Raw genomic sequence first — 10,095 nt, 5'->3', positions numbered from 1 at the left:
TTTTTATTACTATTATTGTTGTTGTAATTATTATTATTATTATTATTCTCATCATCATCAGCATCATCATCATCATCGTCATCATCATCATCATAATCATAATCATCATAATCATCATCATCATCTTCATGCAATATAAGATCATTACTATAGCGATCGTTTTTGGCATACTCATTATCATCATCGCCATCAACATCGTTGCCGTTACCGTTCTTGTTACAAACGTTTTTGTTGCTATTGTTGTTATTGCTGTTGTCACCATAAGACATATTACCGTCGTCAGCTTCGTCGTCGTCGTCGGCGTTGTTGGCGTCGGCGCCGGCGTCGCCGATACGCTAATTAAACAATAAGGTACGACTATCGCCTACTCAATGTACAATATGTAGTATTTACCTGTTGTTACCACCAAACCATCATCAAAGATATATAAAAATATTGTAATTGTAACATAATTGCATTGCCATAATTTATTCGTTACTCATTATTCACATATTTTTCGAATCCCTTCCTTTCATTAAATTATTAAATCGCGTTTACTAAGGTAAGATATTTGACATATCGGATATTATTTATTAGTATTTATTCCGTATTAGATATAAATGATTTATTAATAAGTAATATTTAATTAAAGGGTACCCATTTAAATTTAATACTATTTAATTTATATATATTTATTGTACCATCTTTTGTCAAACGGCGATATCCAATTATGACAACCACCAATATTATTCTGAATAATATATTTCCACGTCCAAGGATTCAAATTACTTTCCTCTTTTTGTTTTTCTTTTTCCGCCATTTTATCTAATATTTCTTGACTAACAGCCATAGCTTTAAATGGACATTTGGCTGCTATATCTTTTAATACTTTCTTTACCTAATGAATGTAACAATATTAAGTATTACACTTGTGTTTTACTCTATTTCAAATATAAGATAATTAAATAAAATAATTACGCACTTGAAAATATTGTATATCCCCGCCAATTTCCACAATTACTCTTCCAGCTTTAATTGGAGTAACATAATGATCTATCGATCCTTTACCACTTCCCATACGTGAACCTTGGCTCTGTACAAAGCAATTTTATTAATTGATTGATACGTAGTATTATAAATAAATAACACGCAAGTTTTTTTTTTTTTTTTTTTTTTTTTTTTTGTTATACAACCTTTTTAGTAACAGGTTGCCATGGTGCATCAACACGCCAGATAGCAAATATATTATTAAAATCAAATTTACGTAAAAGCGTCATACGTATCATTTCAAAATGACCATATTTTAATCTTCCACCTCCTGTAGCCTGTAAATTATATACGGTCATAAAGTTTTAAATAATTTTATTACTCAACCTTTTTAAAAATATTTTCCGTGATTAAACGTATTAAATTCTTTTTATTACTATTACTATTATTATTATTATTATTATTATTTTAAATATATAAACTCACTATAATTCCATATTGCTTGTGTAATAAAGTATTGTGTACAGTTTCTGATCCACGCATTAACTTTAACTTCTTTTGCATTTTAAAAGGACGCAAATTTGATGGATATTGCGGGACTTTTTCCATAATTTTAAGTTTATTTTTCTCAGGATATTCAACATCTTAAAAATATACAGATTGATATTTGTTATTATATTAATGCAAATAAACTTGTAAAGTTAATAACAATAAAACTTACTTTGAATCTTAACAGGTGGATCAAATATTTTTAATCCTTTTCTTTGGATAAATATCACAGCGGAGTTATTTTCTATTAAAACGAAAGAAAAATATTATAATTCATTTCATTTAAAACATTTGACATAACCTCAAATCATAACGTTTATGCTTTTTGTTACTTACTAGAAAGAAATGATCGTACTGTATTTTTTAATGTTTGCATGATCATAAATATTATAAACGACCGATTTTTAATTTATAATTAATATTATACAATATAATTCATATAAATTTAAATCTTAAATGGACCAAACAATTGGTACACTATAGTCATATAATCTCTCGTCTAAAAACCTTCGAATTACAATTCAGAAGTAATGTCGCACGTAGTAATAATTTCATTCATTGTCGAATATTTATCATATCGCTGTTCATATTAGAAATAATTTAATTAAAAAAAAAGCGTCGCAAATTTTCGAAACGATTAAAAAAAAAAAATGTTCATTGCCCCCTCCTACCCCCCCTCTCACCCCCCATTAAATTATAATTAAATAATTATTAAACATAAATCTGGGAAGAAAATTATAAAACTAAGAAAAAAACCACTAGATTTACGAGAATGTTCATTGGTCTTTTAACGCGTAACACGTAATAGTGACAATTGGATTTTATTAACAAATATATTAAATATCTTTTCTCTTTTTTTTCTTCTTTCTCTCTCCTTTTTTTTTTTTTTTTTTTTTTTTTTTTTTTTTTTTTTTTTTTTTTCGTTATAACGCTCATAATTAAAAAAGGAATTGTCGTTTATTCGATAATCTTATCGTGATCAATCTGAAAATATCCATGTGAAAATCAATTTACGAAATATTTACTTTATCTAGTGAATGTAACTAAAAATAGTATCTATATAGTGATTCAATTGACTCACGTAGCAGCATGACACGAGTTTTGTGGTTCCGGAGCTCAAGCGAGCAATGAAAAGAGTGACAAAACAGAAAGTGAACGAACCGTGTTCTATGAGAGCGTGTGTGATTGCACACAGTGTTATGTCTTGACTTGGCTTTATAATCGAGTCTTGTAATTTTTACAAATTTCCGTGAGGAAAATAAATAAACAATAAAGGAGGACGGCCGTGTGATCTGTGTATTGTTGAAAATAGATAAAGCTTTGAGATGGCCGGTGCAATGTTGTTTGAGCGGGCACAAGCTGTATCGATGACAAATCGCAGCGAGGGTATTTCACTACTAAATGAGATCGTATCCGATCCTAATATCGGTTTAGCCGAAGATGACGAAGAAAGCATCAGGGTCAAGGAGCAGGGTATATTACATCTTGGTGAACTTTATAAGAAGGAGGGCAAGGCAAAAGAGTTAGCCGAACTTATCAAAGCAACTAGACCATTTCTTAGTCTCATAAGCAAAGCGAAAGCTGCTAAGCTAGTAAGATCCTTAGTAGATTTCTTCCTGGACTTGGAGGCCGGAATTGGTATCGAGGTAATCATCGATAATTATTTTATTAATGATAGATAATATTTAGAACATTGTTTTATGTAGTTTGTTTAGGTTACAAATGCACTTTAAATATAAGCTAAATTCTATTAATTGTGGATTTTTATTGGCTATGTTACCATTGCCAATAAATTTTATAAAATTATATGTATATATAAATATATATATATATATATATATACATATTGATTATATATACTGATAAGATAATTTCTTTATTTAGGTACAATTGTGCAAAGAATGTATAGAGTGGGCAAAAGAAGAACGTAGGACATTTTTAAGGCAATCATTAGAAGCACGATTAATAGCTCTTTATTTCGATACTGGCATGTTCAGTGAAGCTTTGCAATTGGGTTCTGCTCTTCTAAAAGAACTTAAAAAGTTAGATGACAAACAATTGCTTGTTGAGGTTCAATTATTAGAGAGCAAAACATATCATGCATTAAGTAATTTAGCTAAAGCAAGGGCAGCTCTTACTAGCGCTAGAACCACTGCCAATGCAATTTATTGTCCACCAAAAATGCAGGCTGCTTTGGATCTACAATCTGGAATTTTACATGCTGCTGATGAACGTGATTTTAAAACTGCCTATTCGTACTTTTATGAAGCATTCGAAGGGTAAAATATTATAATTAATATTTATATTAATTATTAAATTTATTATATTATTATAAATTAATAATATAACAATTTGATGTATTCATTGTTTATTATATTGTAGGTATGATAGCGTTGAAAGTCCTAAAGCATTAACGGCATTGAAATATATGTTATTATCCAAGATCATGTTGCGTACACCTGAAGATGTTCAATCTATTATGTCTGGAAAATTAGCTGTCAAATATGCCGGACGTGATTTGGATGCTATGCGTGCTGTTGCTGAAGCCAGTCATCGACGTTCTTTAGCTGATTTTCAAACAGCAGTCAAACAATACCGACAAGAATTAGAGGATGATGTAATCGTGCGTGCTCATTTAGGTTCCCTTTACGATGCTATGTTAGAACAGAATTTGTGTCGTTTGGTTGAACCTTATTCTCGTGTACAGGTACACAATATTGTATAAACGATATAAATTTATTAATTAAAAACAATTAACTTTTCTAATCATGATAATTATATTTTTTAGGTGAGTCATATTTCTTCATGCATATCTTTACCACTTGCACAAGTAGAAAAGAAGTTATCGCAGATGATATTGGATAAAAAATTGAAAGGGGTCCTTGATCAAGGAGAAGGCGTTTTAATTGTATTTGAAGATACACCTCGTGACAAAACATATGAAATTGCGTTAGAAACAATACACAGCATGGGAAAAGTAGTCGACACGCTTTACCAGAAAGCCAAGAAACTTACCTAGCCCTGTTTAACATATATTTATATAAGCAAAGTTTATTATAATTATTCTTATCATCATACTTAGTTTCTGGTCATAAAATACAAATTAATTGTTTCCTTTACATCTAACATAAAGCAGCTGAAGTTATTGCAATACAAATTATTCATTTGCCACTTCATTCTTGCGGATATATTGTAATTAATAATAGTTAAAAATATTTTGTAAGTAATAAATCTGAAATGATTAACTTACATGAGTCCTGATTTATTATCTTACACATTGGTATACTTTGTCATATGAGTACATACAATTTTCAATTGATTTATCATGTTGTTATTTAATTAGAAAATAAACTATTTAACGTGTGAAATGTAAATCATAAATAATAGATTATTTATTTCATCAGATCCCCTTTTTTTAATAATAATATAACAATTATCGTTCGGCTCAATTTTTTTTCACTCTTTTTTTTTTATTTTTTTTATTTTTTTTTTTTTTTTTTTTTTTTTTTTTTTTTTTTTAATACATCTATTTTTTAATATGCTTATTTCTATATATCGTTATTTATTTCATATATTATATATAATGAATTTCGAATCGTATATTAAAAATTAAATAATTTTTCGTACATTATTACATTTTCTTTGACCTTAAATATAGAATATGCATCATTTCAGAAATAATAATAACATCCTTTTATATTTTTATCTCTCAGGTCATGAGAACAAAAATTCATTCAAAATTTACTATATATGTATGTATGTATGTATATAAGAATGGCTAGATACTTTTTTGTAAAATTTTATATAATAGAATTTTGTTCTATAATAAGTATATATTTTCATTAAATATTTGTATGTTATATCGAATTGTAAATACAAATGAAAATTTTAACAACTTATTGACGATCAATTTTCAAATCATTAACGGCGAGTAACATTAAAGATTCTCATTTGATATCGGAGTACGTATAGGTAATCTCACTTCCTGTTTGAAGTTGCACGTTTTAACAAAGAAGTAGTGTGATTGTACTTAATAAAGCTTTTTTTTTATAAAACGTATAATGGCGGATGCTACAGCAGAAAAGGTAAATTGTTTATTCGTTTAAGATATTTTATTATCGTCTATAAAAAATATTAATAGATAAATTGTCGTTATCGTTAATTCGTCAGTACTATTAAATTGTTTAGGTTAAGTCATCTAATTCACCGGCTTTATCATAAGTCAGAAAACTTTTTCATTCATCGTAATGTTTAATCGATAGAATTATTACCGACATATTTATTTCATTTAATCCTTGATCATTCGATGAAACGTTAATTCTTATCTCGAATGTATATGGTTTCAATGTATTTGTAGCTTCATATTCGCATATGTATTTACACAACACGTGAGAATGTATACGTGCGAAGACTCGCGCGCGCGCGCGCGTGCGTGCGAGCGAGCGATTTCGCATACATTTGTAGTAATGATCAAACCTTTATGCGATATAAGAAAATGAAAACTTTATTATCAAAGTTACAATAGCTAATTTATATATTTAAATAGTTGTATATTAATAAAATGATATAATTCTTTATTGTTCTTTAAGTTGATATTTTTTTTTCAGATTGAACCAAATTTTAGATTGAAAAATTTATACTGTTAATAAATATAATTATAATACCTTTATCAAGAATATCATTTATAATAATCATAGTATATACATTAAGATTGCTAGTTTGTAAAAGTATGAGTAAATTTGATTTGATTTTTTTCTTTAATAATTGTAAGTTTTACTTAGACACAAAATATGTATTAAGTGTTAAGATTTGTGTGTTCCATATTCCTTTGTTATTATACATTTATTAGCTATTATATAGGAAGAAAAATAAAGCATTTTCTGATATGGCTTTTATATACGCGTGAAGTCTGATATTTATTGACAATATTTAAACAAATGAAAATTTTATAACCTTTTACTCTTAAATATATTATCAACATGTGAATTTACATTCTAGCTATAAATTTTGTAAATTTAAGTTTATACCATATACAAGGATTTTTATGACAATAAGACATTAATCATTTAAATTTTATAATAAATGATACCAACGCTATTGCAATCAATTTCTAAAAATGAATCAGTACTGTCAAAAGATTCGTTTTCAGAAAAGCAAGATCTTATTAACAATGAGTCAAAAAAGGTTTGCATTAATATCTGTAATAATGATCATATTATAATATATATATATATATATTATATATATATATATATATATATATATAATATATATATAGTTTTACATTATAAATTATTTGTATATGAAATTAAATTTAAGGACAAACAATTTAATTGTAAAAAATTAATTTCAAACATATTGTTTTGAATCTGTATTAATTGAATCATAAGCACGCATTTATCCTTTAAGTTTATCTTACAGGTTCAAGAATACAAGGATTCTCTTAAAACTAAGGTAAACCTCTTTTACCCATTGTGTGTAAGTAACTTGATTCGTCTTTTTTTCTCTTTTTCTTTTCTTTTCTCTCTCTTTTTTATTTTTTTATTTTGTTTTTTTTTTTTGTTGAAATACAGAAACATTAATTTTTTTTTGTTACTTTGATAATCATTTATTGATTACTGTACAATATAAAACGAATCAAGTAATGCCATATGTATAGAATTGGTATAACATCTGTAATATCGTGCATACAATCTTTATGTGTCATTCAGGCAGAACAGCTATTAATAACAGGATTCCCAGAGAAGATCGTAAAATTAAATGAATTATTGGAAACACCTGGTTTCCGTAATCGCAAATTGACAGATGTTCATCAAGACTTAAATGTGCCCATTCCAGACCCTATAGTTCTTAATCATTCCGAAGATGGACCTATTACGAAAAAAATTAAAATGGACAATAGCGTGGATGAAACCAGCGGAACCAAAGTTATGATACTTCCCAATGGACCAGTACCATGTAATAAACCTTTATGTGAATTAATTCATGTAGTGAAACCATATATCAGACAACTTCTGGAGGATTCTAATCTGGTACGACATAACAATTTTATTTAATTAATACAAATCAATAATTAAAGTTTAAAATTAATTTTAATAATTATAATGTTGTTAAATTTTTAGTTAAAAATGTGGATTTCTTTTTTGATTCCAAAAATTGAAGATGGTAATAATTTTGGTGTATCAATTCAGGAAGATACGCTGGCAGAAATACAATCTGTAGAGAGTGAGGCAGCTGCATTCTTTGATCAAATCTCTAGGTTTGTTTTAATATATTCTATGTCCTTATAATTTATATAAGTACTGGGTATATCTTTTATCTTTTTTTTTTCTTTCTTTCTTTTTTTTTATTTTTTTTTTTTTTTTCCTTTTTTTTTCTTTTTTTTTTTTTTTCTTGTCTTTTTTTTTCTATTCCCTCAGGTATTTTATCTCTCGAGGAAAAATCGTTAGTAAAGTTGCAAAATATCCACACATCATTGATTATAGAAGAGCCATTCAAGAATTAGATGAAAAAGAATATGTGAGTTTGTGGCTTGTAATGTGTGAAGTCCGCAATCGCTACTGTTCATTACATGATCTCGTTATCAAAAACTTGGAAAAGATCAAAAAACCACGCTCTTCCAATGCGCAATCTCTCTACTAAACATACGAGTATTTCCTGTATATGTGTACAGGATGGTCGAAGTGCAAAAATAATCGTATTAAAGGAGCGTGCCTAAAACTTTATGATAGGAGAGAATAAAGCTCAACCAACCATTGCTATCCGCTCTACCATATTAGATATTGACTCTAATGCCTTGACATTAGTCCATCATTCTTTCGACCAATTACAGTACTATGGATTAACCACATAGTTGCCTCACACATATTACATGGAGAATATGGTTTTAGCTTATTTATATGCAGAAAGAGGTTGATGTAGCTGAGATTATTGTAAACAGTAATAAGAAGAAAGAGCATCGAAACCTAATATTGTTCTATACTTTCTTAACATTCATGTTGGGGTTGTATGGTTCTATATTCAGATCATTGTTAGAGTGCTCCAATATACTTATCACCGATGTTACAGGATTTAGGAATTTCATTTGATCTGTTTTTTTTTTTTTTTTCATTATATAAAGTTTATCGGTGAATTAAATGATATAGTAAATTTGTACAATAGGATAGAAAAATTCAAACATTTTTATGAGGAAATATCTTAAAGGTCATATTGTATTTAATTTTGAATTATCTCTAAACGTATGATCTGTGTAATTTTACATTAATAAAAATATTAAAACTATGAAACGAAGCGTGATGTTAAAAAAAAAAGAAAAAAAGAAAAACAAAAAGATAAAATGAACTTTCTTAATCATCGGTGATATTCATTTATAACTGTATAAAGTAGAATATGGAATAAATATGCGCAATTATATGATTAGTGTGTCACTACACTATTATTAATTCAGTATTTACACTTATTATCATGAATGCAACTTTTGCCTTTATTGCAAGTATTTTTTACATTATTTGAGGCATAATGATGGATGATATGGCAAGATTAAAAAGATTTTCCCAATGTCTTAATAAATGATACATGAAATGTCATATATCATTGATCTACAATGAGTTATTAATTTAAACTTGTGAATGTATTAAAAGCGACACAACCAGATTATTTAAATAAAAATTTCTTCAGTAAATAATACAGTTTCCTTAGCCGTGGTATATAAAGTTTAATTAATTACTGGTTTTTTTTTTTTTTTTTTATTTTTTCTTAATTTTATTTTCTTTAGCATTTTCTTCTTCTCTGTATAGGAAGAAATGATAAGTTAAAAAAAGGAAACATACAAACGTTATTTACATTTTACTGAGATTGTAAATAATATATTATCTTGTACACATAATTGAATATTTTGAAATGACAAAAAGACGATTTGTACGCTCCTTGAGGGAAAAAAACAAACAAACAAAACAAAAGAAAAATATATATACATCATTGTAAATCATTTTGTGTCTTTTGGAAAGGACAGTCCAATTGAAGCATCAAGAATTTAACGTAGTATTCATTATACTTTTTGTCACACTGCATCTTATATCATTCATGATTTGTTTTGCTTATTTTACTCATTACTATTCTGGAATAAACAATTATTCCAATAATGAAGAACTTAAAAAAAAAAAAAAAAAAAAAAAAAAAAAAAGAAAGAAAAAAAATTATGTATTTTGTATCAATCCTTGATCAGTTACAAGCATTGTAGTAGTTATTAAATTTTTTAATTGTCGAGATAATATTAATAAAATAAAACTTGACATTCAATATTTGATACAATTTCATTTCAATAATATTATAAGTTAAATAATATAAAACTCGTTTCTCTTGCCTCTCGACATTCTTTTTACATTCATTTTAATTATTCCTTTAAACGTTGGTTTTTCTTTTTTTCTTTTTTTTTTTTTTTTTTTTTTTTTTTTTTCTTTTTCTTTTCTAAATATTTACTCAATAAGTGTACCAGCGAATATATTAAGATTCTCTGCTTCTGTTTTTACCAAAAGATATATTACTAAATCTTAATTTTTGATTGAATGTTTTACGAAAATA

At 27.0% G+C, this 10,095-nt stretch overlaps 3 protein-coding genes across 4 annotated transcripts; 2 read left to right on the top strand and 1 right to left on the bottom strand.

Moving 5' to 3' along the window:
• Positions 1–563: 563 nt before the first annotated feature.
• Positions 564–2,175, bottom strand: LOC124956569 (39S ribosomal protein L16, mitochondrial). Its single transcript, XM_047512538.1, has 6 exons — positions 1,852–2,175; positions 1,688–1,759; positions 1,453–1,610; positions 1,173–1,304; positions 962–1,072; positions 564–877 (listed from the first exon to the last, which is right to left on the bottom strand). The coding sequence occupies exons 1-6, from the start codon at positions 1,895–1,897 to the stop codon at positions 662–664; spliced, it is 735 nt and encodes a 244-aa protein (XP_047368494.1). The 5' UTR covers positions 1,898–2,175; the 3' UTR covers positions 564–661.
• A 441-nt stretch (positions 2,176–2,616) lies between these two features.
• Positions 2,617–4,764, top strand: LOC124956490 (26S proteasome non-ATPase regulatory subunit 11). Its single transcript, XM_047512367.1, has 4 exons — positions 2,617–3,161; positions 3,400–3,794; positions 3,898–4,222; positions 4,304–4,764. Exons 1-4 carry the CDS (start codon positions 2,841–2,843, stop codon positions 4,532–4,534), a joined length of 1,272 nt encoding a protein of 423 aa, XP_047368323.1. The 5' UTR covers positions 2,617–2,840; the 3' UTR covers positions 4,535–4,764.
• Positions 4,765–5,473: 709 nt separating this feature from the next.
• On the top strand, positions 5,474–9,813 carry LOC124956471 (proteasome activator complex subunit 3). 2 transcript variants are annotated; one of them, XM_047512316.1, is made up of 5 exons: positions 5,474–5,600; positions 6,937–6,969; positions 7,227–7,547; positions 7,638–7,774; positions 7,935–9,813. In XM_047512316.1, exons 1-5 carry the CDS (start codon positions 5,577–5,579, stop codon positions 8,155–8,157), a joined length of 738 nt encoding a protein of 245 aa, XP_047368272.1. In that variant the 5' UTR covers positions 5,474–5,576; the 3' UTR covers positions 8,158–9,813. The 2 variants fall into 2 exon arrangements, with proteins under 2 accessions (XP_047368272.1, XP_047368273.1); XM_047512317.1 differs by lacking the exon at positions 6,937–6,969 and having other exon boundaries at positions 5,492–5,600.
• The last annotated feature ends 282 nt before the right edge of the window (positions 9,814–10,095 follow it).

The sequence above is a fragment of the Vespa velutina genome, chromosome 22 (assembly GCF_912470025.1).
Source record: "Vespa velutina chromosome 22, iVesVel2.1, whole genome shotgun sequence".
NCBI lineage: Eukaryota > Metazoa > Arthropoda > Insecta > Hymenoptera > Vespidae > Vespa > Vespa velutina.
The sequence above is the reverse complement of the archived record's forward strand: the minus strand, read 5'-3'. Positions and strand labels throughout refer to the sequence as shown.

Bases quoted from the DNA above. Each gene is read 5' to 3' on its own strand.
- LOC124956471 (XM_047512316.1), top strand. From the start codon at position 5,577: ATGGCGGATGCTACAGCAGAAAAG. The intron at 5,601-6,936 runs GTAAATTGTTTA...TTTATCTTACAG, and splicing joins CGGATGCTACAGCAGAAAAG to GTTCAAGAATACAAGGATTC. The intron at 7,775-7,934 runs GTTTGTTTTAAT...CTATTCCCTCAG, and splicing joins TTCTTTGATCAAATCTCTAG to GTATTTTATCTCTCGAGGAA.
- LOC124956569 (XM_047512538.1), bottom strand. From the start codon at position 1,897: ATGATCATGCAAACATTAAAAAATACAGTACGATCATTTCTTTCTA. The intron at 1,305-1,452 runs GTGAGTTTATAT...TATAATTTACAG, and splicing joins ACAAGCAATATGGAATTATA to GCTACAGGAGGTGGAAGATT. The intron at 878-961 runs GTGCGTAATTAT...TACATTCATTAG, and splicing joins GGGATATACAATATTTTCAA to GTAAAGAAAGTATTAAAAGA.
- LOC124956490 (XM_047512367.1), top strand. From the start codon at position 2,841: ATGGCCGGTGCAATGTTGTTTGAGCGGGCACAAGCTGTATCGATGACA. The intron at 3,162-3,399 runs GTAATCATCGAT...TTCTTTATTTAG, and splicing joins AGGCCGGAATTGGTATCGAG to GTACAATTGTGCAAAGAATG. The intron at 3,795-3,897 runs GTAAAATATTAT...ATTATATTGTAG, and splicing joins TTTTATGAAGCATTCGAAGG to GTATGATAGCGTTGAAAGTC.